General features: G+C 36.1%; 1 protein-coding gene across 1 annotated transcript; it reads left to right on the top strand.

Moving 5' to 3' along the window:
* The first annotated feature begins 3,434 nt into the window (after positions 1-3,434).
* On the top strand, positions 3,435-4,358 carry LOC100961882 (olfactory receptor 2D3-like). The gene has a single exon (XM_003781052.1). The coding sequence runs from the start codon at positions 3,435-3,437 to the stop codon at positions 4,356-4,358; it is 924 nt and encodes a 307-aa protein (XP_003781100.1).
* Positions 4,359-17,892: the final 13,534 nt, after the last annotated feature.

The following is a 17,892-nucleotide window of genomic DNA, read 5'->3' as shown; positions in this document are numbered from 1 at the left end:
TGGAACATTCCTCACACAAAGAAATGATAAACGCTCAAAGTGATGGATATCCCAATTACCCTGATTTGATCATTACCCACTATGCACCTGTATTAAAACATCACATGTATCCCATAAATATATACAATCATTATGTATCCATAATAATTAAAAATAAACTTTAAAATATGTATATATATAAATGAGATTAACACAAAGATCAAAAACTTTAGCACGGTAAAGAAAGCAATGAACAAAATGCAGAAACAACCTAAAGAACAGGAGAAAACATCTACAAACTATAAGTATTCATCTAATAAGGGATTAATATCCAGAATATATAAGGACAAGAACAACTCAATAGTAAAAAAACAAATAATCTGATAATTATCTAATAATCTAATAATTTTAAATGGGAGAAAGACCTAAATAGACATTTCTCAAAGGAGACATACAAATGGCCAACAGGCATATGAAAAAAGCGCTCAACATGTCTCATATACCATAACACAACCATTATGTTCATAACACAATCATCTGAGAAATGCAAGTCAAACCACAATGGGACATCATCACATCCTAGTTAAAATGGCTATTATAAAAAGGACAAAAATAACAAATACTGGCAAAGATGCATTCATTAAAAAGGAAATGCTCATATACTGGTGGTAAAATGTAAAGTAGTATGATCCTACATAACAGCACATTGGATCTGTTCATGTTTGTGTGTATATAGTTCATATATAAATATTACATGTGTCAAGTAAATGATACAAACATGACTGTCTGCACACACTTTACAATCTTGACTTGAATGCCATGCAGAGAAAAGGGCAGGTATGGGTGGTTTCTTGGGTATTTTGAGACTCGGAGGATATAAATTTTTTTCTTTGTTTAATTAAAGAATGAAAATTAGAAGAGAATCATAGAATTCAATCTATGATTACTGAAAAATCCCAAGGCATCTCATTGTGTGAATAGGTAATAAAGTGAGATTTTCCCAAGGAGAACCCTAGAGAATAGCTCATTTGTATCATCTCTCAGGACTTCAATATTTAAAAATTCCTCATAGATAAAGATTCATTTCAGGGTTGGCACTTGAAAAATAATTGTTTACTTCAGTCAGAAATACAGCAAAAGTTTAAAATGAAATTTGCTACAAAAGTCAGTTTGGGCTCAGCTGTCAGGAGAGATGGTTGAAAATCACTGAGACTCAATATTTACCTCCAAATTTAAAATCTGTAGCTTAGATATCTGGATCTTGACTGTATGTAGTTTGAGGTGCCCTTACCTCTAGTTCTCTACCTGAGGAGCAAACTCATCCTAGACCTCCAGGTAAAAAGGAAGAAACTGAAGTGAATAGGTTGGAAGATCCTGAAGGGAACAAAACCTGTCCTAGGAGAAACCAAAATCTTCATTTGTATAATCTGCAGTCTATGTGGGAGTGGATATTTTTCTTTTACCCTTCTGTAAAATTCTCAGCCTTATAATTCTTACTGTTGGACTATTTGTGAGGTGTTCATTTTAGGTGCTAAGAGTCCCAAGAACCTGAAAGTATCATTGTCACTTGAGCTAGCTATCCCATCTCAGAATCTCTTTGTCTTCTGATCATTCATTCTTTTCACCACTGGTGCTCTCTTTCCCTTTTACTTTTCTTATGATCTCTTCTGGGTGATACACAGGGCACTACCTAAGTTGCAAAACAGAGTTGTCTGCAATTGGCCACTTGTTATCTGGTGTGTGTGAAAGGACCACAGTTCTGTGAGTATTAATGTTGAGTGTGTGCACTATAAGCACCAGTATTATAGTCTTTGGAGGTGTTAACACTCTCTCTGGGGGTGAGAATAAGAAAGACAAGAATTACAAATTTAACTGTTCTTGTGTCTACTAGAAGAACAACTACCAATGATCCTCTCTCTTCTACATGAGTAGTAATCATACCTTGTGTTTCTCCTTGTCACAGGACAGATCACCTAGCTGGACCAGCAATGTGTGAAAACAAACTTACACATTTGCAGTCTTTGACTTTCTCTACCTAAAGATGATCCTGACTACTGCAGCTTGCTTTTGATTAGTTAGAAAGGAAATGAAAAGGAGAGAAAAAGATGATCTTGCCATGAGGACTGAATTTCTGCTCTGACATTTCTTTCATTCTAAGGTAATGATTTTTCAACCCAGTGTACCATGAGAGGATCTTAGGTATGCCAGGAAAAAATTTAAAGATCATTAATTAAATTATTTTTCACAGAAGTTCAAAGCACAGTAAGTATATTCTTGTTTTTACTTTTTTTTTTTGATCAATATAATTTAAGTGTGCTATAGAAGTTTAACTTTAGGTTCAAGTGTGCAATGAGATAAAAAAAAAAAAAGGTTGAAAAACACTATCATAAGAGGTAGTTCTATGCCTACTACTTCAATCCTTCCTAGAGTTATCAGACTCCATACGTGAGTCCCAGATATTTGCCCATAACTCTGCTACAGTCCCTAACTCTTTCTGATCTATTTACCCCATTAGATTTGATCCAGTCATCTTATTCCTTGTTTATTGCTGATATACAGCAAAGTATAGACTTTGAATAATGTCTCCAAGCTGGCTTCAGAGAAAAGACCAATGCCTGACTTCTTACTGATGCACTCGTTTAACTGATTGGATAATCTAAATCAAACTGCAGCATGAATGAGGTCAAACACTGTTATGCCAGATTAGACCTTACAACTATGCAGATAAGTGTTATGGCTGCATTTGATATCCATAAAGGGCCTTACCTACCATAGTGTGTGGTGCTGCCTGTCTGGCTCCTTCTTCACTTTCTTGGATAAATGACAATGAAGTCCTTTTCTGCCTTACTTTTTAGCACTGCCATCACCCTCAAGGCTTGTTTCTCTGTCCTACAAAGAATTCAGGGAAAGATAAGGACTATAGATTACAACATGATTGAAAGTAACCCCTTAAAATTTCCTTTCTTGCTTGAAAGAATAATAGAGAATCCATAGGAAACAAAATACAAAAATTGACTATTGGCCTCTGATACATGATGAAAGTAAAGCTAATATCTGTGTGATAAGTAACTGAGAAAATAAAAGAAAACTCTAGCTTTCTACTATAGGGAAAATTATTCACATTTTCTCAAATCCATATACTTTTTCCTCAGTTCAGACAAATTACATGGAATGCTCCATGAAGACTTTTTGACAGTTTCCAAGCAATTGTTGAACAATGTCTCCATGGTTTATAGCACTCTGCCAGCAAGGATCACCAAGAAAGCATATCCTGCTTCATTGGGAATGTAGGGGTGGAAAAATTATAAAATCAAGTGTCTTATATATTTAAAAAAACTTTTAAAATCAAATACATTTGTTCTTCTGATGAGACATTCATTTTCTATATTTGGTGTTCCATCATTCAACATTTAATTGCTCTATTTATGCCAATCTGTAGATAGGAGTAAACATCAATGGGAAAAGAAAACCAAACCTATGTGACTGAATTTATCTTGCTTGGCCTTTCTTCAGACCAGCAGATGCAGATACTGCTTTTTGTGATATTTCTCATCATTTACTTGCTGACTGTGTTTGGGAATCTTCTCATCATACTACTAATTCATTTTGACTCTCAACTTCACACACCAATGTACTTCTTACTTAAAAATCTGTCATTTACTGATCTTTGCTTCTCTACAACTATTGTTCCCCAGCTGCTATTCCATTTGCTGGTCATGAGAAAGACCATCTCTTTCATGAGGTGCTTGATTCAGATGGTTTTTTTCCTTATAATGGGTTGCACAGAGAGTTCACTTCTAGCATCAATGTCCTATGACCGCTATGTGGCTGTCTGCAAACCCCTGCACTATTCTACCCTCATGTCCCAGAGGGTTTGTGTTCAACTAGCCATAGGGTCATGGGCCAGTGGAGTATTTGTGTCCTTAGTAGATACCACATTCACTTTATGTCTTCCATACCATGGACAGAATATAATTAATCATTATTTTTGTGAGCCTCCTGCTCTCCTGAAGCTGGCTTCAGCAGATACCTACAGCACAGAAATGGCCATCTTTGCAATGGGTGTGGTCATCCTTCTAGGTCCTGTCTCTCTTATCCTTTTTTCCTACTGGAATATTATCTCCACTGTGATTCAGATACAGTCAGGGAAAGGAAGGCTCAAGGTTTTCTCTACCTGCAGTTCCCATTTTATTGTTGTTTTCTTCTTCTATGGGTCAACAATATTTACCTACATGCAGCCTAATTCAAAGAAAATGAATGAAGGGGACAAGGTTATCTCAGTGTTCTACTCAGTCATAACATCTATGATGAATCCTTTCATTTATAGCCTAAGGAATAAGGATGTGAAGAAGGCATTTAGGAAAGTATTTGGAAGATAGAGCTTCTCAGAAGAAGGGATCTTTATATTGGTATGTAATCAGGGGGATGGAAACATTCCAAAGTGTTTCAGATCTTTAACATCCTTTTTCCCAAAACAATTTATAGTCTGAGATATCAACAAAGATCATACAGGAACTCCTGCATCCTTAGGAATATTTTCAGGTTTGTCTAATGCAGTCTTGTTCAAGCTTATTTTCTGTGGTTGCAGATTGCTTGCTTCACTTAGAGCTTAATGGCAGTATATGAAAGAAAAATTTTAATAGTAAGCAAGGTCTTTATTTACATGACCATTAGCCCATCAAATCCATTTTCAACCAGGGATATGATATTTGCTTTCAGCTTTGAACTCCACAGTTGCCTGCTAGACTTATCTCTTGCCAATCGTCCATAGTATCCAGTTTCTTGAAATCCTAGCAAATGTCAATATACTAGATTCCCCAATTTCCAGTGATAAAAAGTCAATAATTTCTTCTCATGAAGCTATGATACTGCAAACATTCCTTGGAGTTCCAAACTACTTCTATAGCCAATTTAACCATGCATGGGCAAACTCTTGGACTGTGCAACAAAATGTAGGATCTCATACTCCATCAAACATCTTTGATATCTCACACAATCCCTCCTTCCAACAATAATTGCTCATATGAGGAAAATGGACCAGAAGCAACTTTCTTACATTAGAACTGTCATGACATTAGACAGACATGGTCGAGCATACTGGTAGTCTCAGATACTCAGAAGGCCAAGGCAGAAGGATTGTTTGACCTTAGGAGTTCAAGCCTACTGTACTCCATCCTGGGCAACAGAGTGAAAGCCCATCTCCTTTAGAAAAAATAAATAAAATGAAATGAAATAGAATTATCACGTCATTACCCCCCATGATACCAATAGCCCACAGATGCCCCCTCCAAAACATACATACTCTTTTCCCTTCTGCAAGTCTAATTTTGCCAATATCCCTTTAGTTCTCTGTGGGAAGTGGAATAGAATGACAGACAATTGAAAAGCAATCCTAGAGTTTTTCTGTGGGACAAGTTGGCCAATTTAGTCTTTTCTGTCCACTGTCATGAAATTCTGTTGAGGCAGAAGCACCATCAGTGACATGTCTGTAGTTTCTCACTGGTGTTCTGCATGTGCCCTGTGCCTCCTTTAGAAGAAAATCAACTACTGTCCCACTTCCCATACTTAACTAAAAGTTTAACTCTAGGTATTAAGTGGAGTGCACCCAACATTTCATTGGTATGTAGGAATACCAACTACCTTCCCTGATTGTGGGGCCTAAGCCATGACAACAGGGCTGGGGACTACCCCTGTACTGTCCATTCTCCCATCATGATTCTCCATTTCTCCTGGAAGAAGGCCCATGACACAAACATATGCCATTACTTTGTATTTCCTTTTCTTTCCAGATTTACATCCATATGCTGTGAAGCCCTTTGCAGAAATTCTTTTCCTATAAAAAATAGTGCTGCTAATCTTAACCAAACCCTTTCTTCACAAACTGGGAAAGGTATTAAAGCACTTTATTGTTTTCCTGTGAGTAATTTAAATTTGGCATTCACCTCTTTATGATTTCCTCTTAATGTAGCTACAAACAAAGGAATTAGGAGTAGAGGATGATACAAACTATAGAAAATGGATAAGCCCTTATGAAAATGAAACTTACCACATAGACTTTTGGCTGCTACAGCTTCAATCACATGGCCAGTCCTTACTATCCAATGCTGTTCATTCTATGCAATGATGTCCTTGCTGGATTGTATGTATTGTGTGTAGAATGATTCTCCATGGGAGAATAATGTGTGCCATAATAGGTTTATGATATGCATGAGATATGTACTCTTTTCAGATTATGTGAACTAATACATATGATCCAATACAGGGAAGTAGACCGTTGGTGAAATTGACATTCTGCTTTCATCAAACACTGAACTATCTCTAAATGTTGGGTAATGAGAGAAAGTCAAACTTTAGAACTTTAAAACTATAGGTTTAAAACTGCACTGGAATCATAAAAGTTTTAGAAGAAAACATATAGGAGAAACTCTTCTCAAAATTGAGCCAGGAAAAGAATTTATGACTAAGACCACCTACACACATATAGCAACAACAAAAAATAAATAAATGGTACTTAATTAAAAAGTTTATGCACAGCAAAGGAAATCATCAACAGAGTAAATAGACCTGCAGAATGGGAGAAAATTTTCACAAACTATACATCTGATAAAGGATTAATATCCATAATCTACAAAGAACTCAAAAAAATTATTAAAAATTTTAAAACATGGGAGGAAAAACCACAAACATATTTTTTCAAGAGAAGATACACAAATGGCCAACAAACATCTGAAAAAATGCTAAACATCACTAATCATTAGGAAAATTCAAATTGAAATCACAATAAGATACTGCCTTACCCTCTCAGGATGGCCATTATTAAAAAGTCAAAAAGAGTAGATGTTGATGCAGATGTGGTGAAAAGGAATGCTTGTACACTTTTGGTGGGAATGGAAATTAGTACAATTTCTAGGGAAAACAGTATGGAGATTCCTCAAAGAAGTAAAAGTATACCTATTATTTGATCTAGCACTCCCATTGTTGGGTATTGACCCAAAATAAAAGAAGTCATTACATCAAAAAGGCTTCTGCTTCTGGATGTCTTTCATAGCACAATTCACAATAGCAAAGATACAAAATCAACCCAAGTCTCCATCAACTAATGAGTGGACTAAAAAACATATATATGTACATATATATATACATACACACACACACCATGGACTACTTCTCAACCATAAGAAGGAATTAAATAATGTCTTTTGCAGCAACTTGGATAGAACTGGAGACCATTGTCCCAAATGAAGTACCTTGGAAATAGAAAGACAAATGCCACATGTTCTCACTTATAGGGGTTTTAAATTTCTAAATAATGGGAGTACATGGTCATAAAATGATGCAATGAAAATCAGAAACTAAGAATGGGAGGTAGTGAGAGGTAGAAAATTACCTATTCCTATTCTGGTGATGGATACACTACAAGCCCAGACTTTAACATTATACAATTCATCCATGTAACAGGAACATTTGTATCTTTTAATATTTTGAAATGAAAATTATTTTAAAAGATAAAAATATTAGGAACATAAAAAAATAAATAAAATTAAATAGGTAATTAACAGATAAAATATTACCTAGAATACAAGTACATTATTCTGGTGATGGATAGGAACACTGAAACCCCTGATATCATCATTATACAATTCATCCATGTAACAAAAAATACTTGTACCACCAAATCCACTTCAATAAATTAATAAATAAAAGAGATTTATTTTTTAAAGTTAAAATGCCAGTCTAATAAATCAAAGGCTGAAAGTATGCCTAAAATGTGTGAATTGATGTATATTGGTATTTCTAAAGTATTAAGCATCATTTTAGGATAGATGGTTTGTTGTAGCAGTATATAGCTTCACATATCAAATATGACATATGAGGAAAAAATAATCAAAACTGAGAGGTATTATTTTATTGCTTTGTATAATAAAGTATATTGAAATCATTCAATTTCAGTGCTTATCTATCATTAGTCATTCAATTAGTCATTTAAATATTCAATTTCAGTGCTTATCTATCATTAGTCATTTAATTAGTCATTTAAATATCCAAACCCACTTCCTTGGGAACTTGCCTAGTGCTAGAAATAATTCTGTATCCTTTGGCACTCATATTTTACCCTCTGCTATATTGAAAGGAGCAGGACTGACAAAAAGGTTAAGTAATAATAAATATAAAGACAGGAAAACCTCAATCTATATGTCTGTTGTCAGAAATAATGGTTCATTTCCAACATTCTGGGGTTATCTGCATATTGTTCTCTGATGAAGGGTGGATTGGTGGGGTAGAGATTGACAGACAGTGGCAGCCTGGCTTACACAGTGGTGCTACTCATTAGTAAAAACTGAAACTGTGACATAACTTTGAGATGAAGATGATTCTATAAAAGGGTTTTAACGTTGGGCACACTGAAGAGAATTGTTGTACATGCATGAACTTACAAAATTACTTACAGAAAAAAATATTATATATTAAGTCTGATTATAATATTTCTACTCTAAAGTTCTGGTCAATAGTCAGAAGATCATTCCTACCACCTTTGACTTTCTCAACTTTCAGATTTGCTAAGTGATATAGTTAAAAATTTAGAAAGAAGGCAACATTCGTTCCACAGAGGTCAGATTGTGTGAGGGTAAAATATATGTCACAAATGAGCAATGGTCTGTAGTTGATCTGCAAGGCCCTTTTCAATGGGCAATCACACCTATACTTATGGAGAGGAATAAAAAAGTTGTACTGCTAAGCTTTCCATAATTAGAGAGATTGCTGGATTCTCATTGATGAGAATCAATGCAAAATGTTAGAAAAGCATAAAAACAGTGCTATAAATCAGTACTACCTAAAGTATAATAGGCTGATACTTTTCAGTGAACTGCTTGCTATCTATCAGTGATGGGAAACATTTAGAAACTTCCATAACAACTTGGTAATTATTTTTAACAGGTTGAACCCAAGCATTTGAAAAATTGAGGCTTTTACTCTGTATGTCTCTGTTTCCATTTTCAATATTACTGGTATTCCAGGAATTCATATATATGTTTTACACGAGTCCATAGCATATGGAAAACTTCAAAAATACAAAAAATACAAAATTAGGCAGATTGGCTCACACTTGTAATCCTACCACTCTGGGAGGCCCAGACCAGAGGATCACTTGAGGTCAGGAGTTCGAGACCAGCCTGAGCAAAGTGAGACCTTATCTCTACTAAAAATAGGAAAATTATCCAGATGTTATGGAAGGCATTTGTAGTCCCAGCTACTTGAGAAGCTGAGGAAGGAAGATTGCTTGAGCCCAAGAGTTCCAGATTGCTGTGAGCAAGGCTGAGGCCACAGTGCTCTTCCAGGGTGATATAGTGAGACTTTTCCCAAAAAAAAAAAAAAAGAATTCAGCAGTGAAGCCATCAGGTCCCAAGCTTTTTGTTGATGGGAGATTTTGCCTTACTACCTTTATTTCATCACTTGTTATTGGTTTATTCATGTTTTCTATTTCTTCCTGCTTCAGTTTTGGTGGGTTACATATGTCTAGTAATTTATCAATTTATTCTAGGTTTTCCATAGTTACTCACAGTGGTCTCTAATGATCCTTAGGATTTCTGCAGAGCTCTCATGTCTCTTTTCTCATCTCTAATTATATTTATTTGGTTCTTTCCTCTTTTTTCTTTTTTCTCTTTTATTCTTAATTAGTCTGGATAAAAGGGTGTCAAAGTTGTTTTTCTTTTCAAAAACCTACTGTTTTATTTTATTGATCCTTTGTTTTTTCTTGGGAGTTTAATTTTATTTATTTTCTTATTCTTATCATTTTTTTCTTCTAGTAAATTTCTATCACTTTGTTAAATTTTTTTGATAGGCTTCTGAGTTGCTTCTCTATGTTGTCTTGAAGTTCATTGAGCTTCTTCAAGATAGCTATTTTGAATTCTTTGTCTTAAAGGTCACGTATCTCTATCACTCCAGGATTGACCACTGTACCTTATTTAGTTTGTTTGGTGAGGTCATATTTTCCTGGATGTTCCTGATGCTTGTGGACATTCATCAATGCCCATGCACTGAACAGTTAGGTATTTATATGATCTTCACAGTCTTGGCTTATTTGAATCTTTCCTTCTTGAGATGGCTTTCCAGATATTCAAGGGAATTGGCTGTTTTGATCTATATCTTTGGTCACTGCAGCCATATCAGCACTGGGGACACCGCAAGACCAGTAATGCTGTGATTCCTGTAGACACCTGGGGGTACTACAGTCAAATACAGGAGAATTCCCTGGATTTCCAAGCAAAGTTCCTCACTCTCTTTCCTCATACTCCATGCTGGGCTGCTGGAGTTGGGGGAAAATTGATGTTGGCACTCCTTCAAGGGCACAATACCTATACCAGATCATACCTGAAGCCAGCCCAGTCTCACCCAAAGTCCACAGTGACTGCTGCCTGGCTACCTCTGATATTTATTCAAAGCCTGCAGGCCCTTTTGTCATCAGGCAGTGAATTCCGCCAGGACTGGATCTTTCCATTCTGGATAGCATATTTCCTTCTGGGTCTATATGGGTCCAGAAATGCCATTCAGGAACTAAGGGCTTGACTCAGAGACATCATAAGTCTACTTGGTACTATATTTTATTGTGTCTAAGCTAGTACCCAAGTTTCAAAACAAAGTTCTCAGAACTCTTCCCCTTCTATTCCCCAAATGGAAGAAGAATCTTCTTGACCTGTACTGCCTGCAGTTGGGGGAGTGGTGATACAAGCACTGGTGTGTCCACCATGGCTGTTGTCTTACTGAGTCACATGTACCCTAAGTCCACTGGCTCTGAGTCTATACAACACAGGAATTGCCCAAGGACTACAGTCTTTGTGGCCTGACTGCCTTACTAATTTATTTGAGGCTCTAGGCCACTTTCTGTCAGCCTGTGGTGGGGCTAGCGAGAACTCAGGTTTCAGAGCAGAGGATTTCCTTCTGGCTGGACTGCTCTAAATATTCCCATATCTGGTCTATAAAAATTGTAGGTCAATTTAAGGAGGTGGTCAGTGTAGGGAGGGGGTCAACTATGAAGGTTCTATTGTAATTTTAAAATTAGGTACTGATTAGGTTTTTCTGAAGGTGCTTACTTACATGTATAATTGTTGAATTTGGTGTTTATGCCGTGGGATGATCTCTATAGGTTTACTACTTGGCCATTTTGCCTTACCCCCTGTACTTCTCTCTTCTTATAAAAACACCAGAAATTAGTCATAGGCCCTACCCTAATCCATCATGTTCTCATTTCAAGGGATTACTTAATTACATCTGCAAAGATCTTTATTCCAAAGATGGTCACATTAACAGTTTTGAGATGGACACATTTTTTATAAGTGACATAATTTAAACCATTGCAAACCTGTAAGTCTTGAAAAAGTGATTGACTTTATTTCATGTTTAGTAGAAAGCCATCCTGATATGTTTTGAAAGGTTGCTTTGAGTGTTGTGTTAGATTATAGGAGACAAGCATGGAAGTAAGAAAAGCAATCAGTAAGACTGATCTCTATAGTGGTAGCCCACGTGAGAGGTGGCGAACTGAACTAGAATTGCAGCAATGAAGAGACAGGTAGATGATAAGACTTGAATAGATAGGATATGCAAGGGGAAAATAGAGAGGAAAGAATTATTTTTGCTGAGATTTTGGGCTGATCAGTGTTTAGGTCATGTAGAGGGTAAACAAGTGGCAAGGGAGTGGCGAAGGGGGAGAGTGGGAACTGAAATGTAGGTAGGAACCAAATTGCAGCTAGGAACTGTTTCCAGGTAGGAACATACCCAGTAATGAGGTTCTAGTAACCTGGAACTGACCTAGAGCTCATTACCATCTAGTTAGCATAGTATGAATGGAGCTTCATGAAGAATTCTGAGAAGAAGCATGTGTAGAAAGAGAAAGTGTTATATAATTACTTTGTTACACAACCTCTGATGTACTCTGTTGTGCAGCCCCAACACTCCAATCACCACAAAAGATGGCAGGACAAACTAGTGAGCTTATAAAAGTTTATAAAAGCTCACACTTCTCAGTCTTTCCCCATTCATTAAGACTAACTATCCTTTTCTCTCTCTGAAATGTATTTTCACTTTATTGTTATTTTGTATAGCTTCCTTATTTGCTTCCATTCTTTTACATGATAAACTGTTTGTGTTTGTGATCACTCCACCATCAGCACAGCTTGGTACCAGTACTCATTCTTGATGCTGATAACTAGGTAACGTCCAGAAACCCCTAACAAGAAGTGTTTAGGATGCTGGGAAAGACTCAAAATGGGAGTTAGGTGGGGAAATCTCATTTGTGCTTATTTATATGGCCCTGTGTTATATATTGGACTTTGTTATAACATCATTCTTCTATATTTCTATAATGCTAGTAAAATTTTCACTTAAATAGTAGTGGCATCTTGGACTGTACCATGTACCCCTGATGTGTTTCTCACCTATTAGTGGAGGACAATTAAAACATTTTTGGTACAAGTGCAGAAACGAGTTCTGATATCCTCTGGTAGTTCGTAGCTTGATGGGCATCGTCCAGAAGATGCAGAATATACCTGTGTCAGCTGCCTTTTACATTATTATCATTATGGAGATCTCTATTTTTAAATTATGACTAAGAACCTTGAGGCCCATAGGATGGTTGGAGAAACATTAGTGTTTTACTTGACATCAGTTGTAAGTCCAGTATTTCAGTAATTCCCTTAGGTATCTCTTATTGTAGAAAAGTTAAAAAAGTTAAGAGCACTTATTGCTCTAGAGAATATGTTGATTATAACAGCTCTCAGGACCTCAGATTTGAAGACTTCCTTTAGGAAAACCCTCCAGGCTTATTCCTAGGTGAATTTGGGATTGTGTCTTTTATTACAACGGTAGTCCTTGGGTTAAGGTAGAGTAAGACTCACAACCTGGATGATGTATCAACTCCAGCATATTTGGTAAACTTCAGAGAAGGTTACCTACTAAGATATGGATTAGTGGGCTACCAAAACCACACCTTTCCACATTCATTACTTTCATTACTTATTTCTTCTTCACTGCACTGTGTCCTGTGCTTATTTCATGCCAGTGCTCCAGGTGAGAGTGGGTAGAATGCTGAGGAGGAATTATTACTTTCAAGGAGTGTGAAATTTTGATTCTGTCAATGGAGGGCGGAAAGCTTTGCCTTTAACTCTCTTGCCCCTCTCTCTTCTCTATCTGGCTTCAACAAAGAATGTTGTTTGTCCTTTTGTAGCTTCCCCTGAATAATGCCCTCATGTCTCTTCTTCTGCAAGTCATCTGGGGGATGGGTAAGGCCTTTACCAAGGATTCCACAGTGTCTGAAAAGACTGTGGATACCCACTGCTGCTCATTTTGCACTAAAAACAAATCTATCATATTCTCATCTGCCTCTTGCTGTCTCATGATACCCCCACTTAAGGCTTCTGTCCTTATTCTTCTTAGCCGCCTGGATATGAGCATTGGGAGCAGGCTGAACCAGTATAGAACCTGAGCCTCCTGCCATGGAGACACAGTGAAACTCCTCAGAGTCAGACACTGCTAGATGGCTCCACAAGGTTGTGTGAATATGCTACTGTACGTGTGCAGGAATGGAGCCCTCTTCCCTGTCCGTAGTTCCCACCCTTCTTCATGTTGGTGTGGTTAATAGTGAGTTTACAACGTGGTGATCAATGCACAGTTTCTAAGTCAACATTTTCATAACCCAGGTTAGAGCTCAAAGTCTAAACAGCCAACATAACCCTCTGGGCTCACCCCTGCTTCTCTTAAGGGGGTGAACATGTTGGCGTGGGAATCTAGGTATGAGTCTATTTACCTATTCAATTAAATTTTATTTAACTCCTGATATATGTCAAGTAATACTGAAATAAGATAATAGAAGTAAATGATATATGTTACACCACCTTGAAGCAGCAACTTTGTCCACAGAGACAATCATGTAAACAAATAATTAAAGGACAATGTAACAACTGCATGAAAGAAAGTATGTACAAATATTCTTTTCTGGATATTGTGAAGATGAAGTTCAGGTCTTTCTTACAGAGTAAAAAACTTTAGAAGGCAGTTGCATTAAAGCTGACTCTAAACAATAAAGAGATGGTTGAAGTACAAAAACAAAAACAAAACAAAACAAAACCAAAAAAAAAAAAAAAACCCACCAGAATGTTCCTGTGGGAAAAATGTAAAGTTTAGAACTGCAGATTATGTTTGACAAAACAATTGTATAGAAGGTGAGGAAAGAGGCAAAAATTTGCAGTGTGCGTTGGCAGAAGATAGACCACTCAAAGAATTGGAAAATTTTTTTTTAAATGTTATAAAGCTTGGGGGAGGGAGAAATAAAGAGATATTGATGGAAGGTTACTAAATTTCAGTTATATAGGATAAGTTCTTGAGATCCAAGGTATATCATACTGACAATAGTTAATGTATTATATATTTGAAATCTGCTAAAAGGGTAGATCTTAAGTCTTTTCACCACAGAAGATAAAAAGGAAATGACCATACTATGTGAAGGTGATGGGCCCATTTGTCTTTCTTTCTTCTTTTGAAAAACCTCTGTTCGTGGGTTTTGCCCACTTTTTAATGCGGTTTGTGTTTTTCTTGCTGATTTGCTTGAGTTCTTTGTAAATTCTGGATGTTACACCTTTGTCAGATGGATAGCTTGCAAATATGTTCTTCCATCTTGTAGGTTGTCTATTTGCTCTGTTGATTGTTTCCTATGCCATGCAGAAACTTTTTAGTTTAATCAAACCTAATTTATTAATTTTTGTTGTTGCCAGGATTTCCATTGGGGCCTTAGCCATAAATTCTTTGCCTGGGCTGATACCTAGAAGAGTTTTTCCTATATTTTCCTCTAAAATTCTTATGATTTTATGCCTTACATTTCAGTTTTTATACATCTAGAATTAACTTTTGTAGGTGGTGACATATAGGGGTTTTGTGTCATTCTTTTGCAGGTGGCTATCCAATTTCCTCAGCACCACTTATTGAATAGAGCTTATTTTCTTTTTTTTTTTTTTTTTTTTTTTTTGAGACAGAGCCTCAAGCTGTCCCCCTGGGTACAGTGCCGTGGCATTACAGCTCACAGCAACCTCCAACTCCTGGGCTCAAGTGAGTCTCCTGCCTCCGCCTCCCAAGTAGCTGGGACCACAGGCGCCTGCCACAACGCCCGGCTATTTTTTGGTTGCAGCCATCATTGTTGTTTGGCGGGGCCGGGCTGGGGATTCGAACCCGCCACCTTAGGTGTACGTGGCTGGCGTCTTAGCCGGTTGAGCTATAGGCGCCGAGCCAATAGAGCTTATTTTCCATGGTGTACATTGTTTGTTGAAGATCAGTTGGTTGTAGGAGATGTTTTATACCTGTATTCTTTGTTCTTTACCACTGGTCTTTATCTCTATTCTTGTGCCAGTATCATGCTGTTTTGATTACTATAGCCTTATAAATAGTTCAAAGTCTGGTAATGTGATGTCTCCAGATTTGTTCTTTTGCTTAAGATTGCTTTGAATATTCATACTCTTTTCTGGTTCCCAGAATCTAGAATTATTTTTCTAGATCTGTGAAGTATGAGATTGGTAATTTGATAGGGATTGCATTGAATTTGTAAATCACTTTGGATAGTACGGACATTTTAACAGTGTTGATTCTACCAAGCCATGAGCATAATATATTTTTACAATTGTTTGTATCCTCTTTGAGTTCTCTCTTCAGAGGGTCATAGTTCTCCTTGTAGAGATCTTTACCTCCTTGGTTAAGTATATTCCTAGGCATTTTATTTTCTTTGTGGCTATTGTGAATGGTGTTGAGTCTGATTTGCCTCTTGCTTTGACTGTTATTGCTATATAAAAATATTATTGATTTATGTACATTGATTTGTATTCTGAGATTTTGCTGAACTTGTTTATCAATTTCAGAATATGCTTGGTGGAATATTTGAGGTTTCCTAAATACAAAATCATATTGTCCTCAAAAAGTGATTCTTTACCAATGTGGATACTCTTGATATTCTTTTCTTGGCTGATTGCTCTGGCTAGGACTTCCAGCACTATGCTGAATATAGTGATGATAATGGGCACCCTTGTCTTGTTCTGGTTCTTAGGGGGAATGTTTTCAACTTTTCTACATTTAGTATGATATTGGCTGTGGATTAGTCATACATGGCTTTTATAATTTTGAGGAATGTTCATTCTATGCCTAGCATGTTAGTTGAGGGGTTTTATCACCAAATGGTACTGGATTGTGTCAAATGCTTTTTCTGTATCTATTGAGTTGCTCATATGGTCTTTTTTTTACTATTGTTGTTATTGTTTTGCTTTTGTTTATGTGGTGAATCACATTTATTGATTTACATATGTTGAACCTTCCATTGTTCCTGTGATAGAGTCCATTTGGTTGTGGTGGATTTTTGATGTGCTGTTGAATTCAATTTGTCAGTATTTAACTGAAGATATTTATATCTATTCTCACAAGGGAAATTGGTCTGTAGTTATTTTTGTCATTTCTGTTGTGTCCTTTCTGAGCTTTGCTATCAAGTTGATAACTGGCTTTATATACTTAGTTGAGTAGGATTCCCTTCACATTATTGAATAAGTTCTGTATTATGAATAACGGATCTTTGTAGGTCTGATAGAATTCACCTAAAAATCTATCTGATCAAGGGACTTTTGTTCTTATGTTGGGAGCTTTTATTATGGTCTCAATACCATTTTTTGTTATTGGTTTGTTCCAGAGTTCTAGTTCTAGCTGGGTGAGTCTGGGGAAGTTGTGTTTTTCCATAAACATATGCATTTCCTCCATATTCCCTACATTATCTCTGTAGAGATTTATATAGTATTCATGGATGATGTTTCATCTTTCTATGGTATCAGTTGTAATGTCACTTTTTTTCATTTCTGATGGAGCTTATTTGGATCCTTCCTCTTCTGTTCTTGATTAATCTCACAAAAGATCTGTTTATATTTTTTATCTTTATAAAGAACAAATTTTTTATTTCAAAAATGCTTTTTTCATGTCATTTAGTTATGCTTTGATGTTCATTAATTATTTTTCTTCAGCTAGATTTAGATTTCATTTGTTCTGTCTTTTCTAGTTCGTTGAGATATGACTTGAGGTTGTTAATTTGTGATCTTTCTGTCTTTTTGATATAGACTTTTAAAGCTATTAATTTTTCCTGGGGAATGCTTTAGCTGTGTACCATAGATTTTGATAGCCAGTCCTCTTTGTTGTTCTGTTCAAAATTTTTTTTTATTTCCACCAAAATTTTATTTTTGACCCAATATGAAATTGGGGGTTATTTAATTTCTATGATTTTGAGTGTTTCCTTTGTGATTGATTTCTAATTTTATTCCACTCTCATCTGAGAACATATATGATATGATTACAAGTATTTTGAATTTGTTTAGAACTGTATTGTGACCTAAGATATGATCAATCATGAAAAATGTTTCATGTGCCACTGAGAAGAATGTGTATTTTGTACGTAGTTTTTGCATAGAATTCTGCAAATGCCTGTTAGTTCCATTTGATTTAGAATTTGGTTTAAATCTGTTTACTTATTTTCTGCTTCAATGATTGGTCAGGCTCTGACCATGGGGTGTTGAGGTTCACAGAAATTATGATAGTACTATTTATTTCTTAGTTCAGCTCCAGCAAAATTTGCTTTCTGTGTCTGGGAACTCCAGTGGTGGACTCATATATATTTAAGATTGTTATGTCTTCTTGCTGAATTGTTCCCTCTACCATTATATAATGAATCTCTTTGTCTTTCTTTACCTTTGTTGGCTTAAAGGCCATTTGATCTTATATGAGAATAGCTACACCTACTCTCTTTTGATTTTCACTTGTGTTGAATATTCTTTTCAATTCTTTTACATTTAATCTCTGTACATTCTTGTGGTTTAGGTTTGTTTTCTGGAGTCAACAGATACTTGGGTT

This window comes from Otolemur garnettii, unplaced genomic scaffold (genome assembly GCF_000181295.1).
Source record: "Otolemur garnettii isolate 467f Iridium unplaced genomic scaffold, OtoGar3 scaffold00001, whole genome shotgun sequence".
In the NCBI taxonomy this organism is placed as follows: domain Eukaryota; kingdom Metazoa; phylum Chordata; class Mammalia; order Primates; family Galagidae; genus Otolemur; species Otolemur garnettii.
This window is presented reverse-complemented; position numbering and strand designations above follow the sequence as displayed.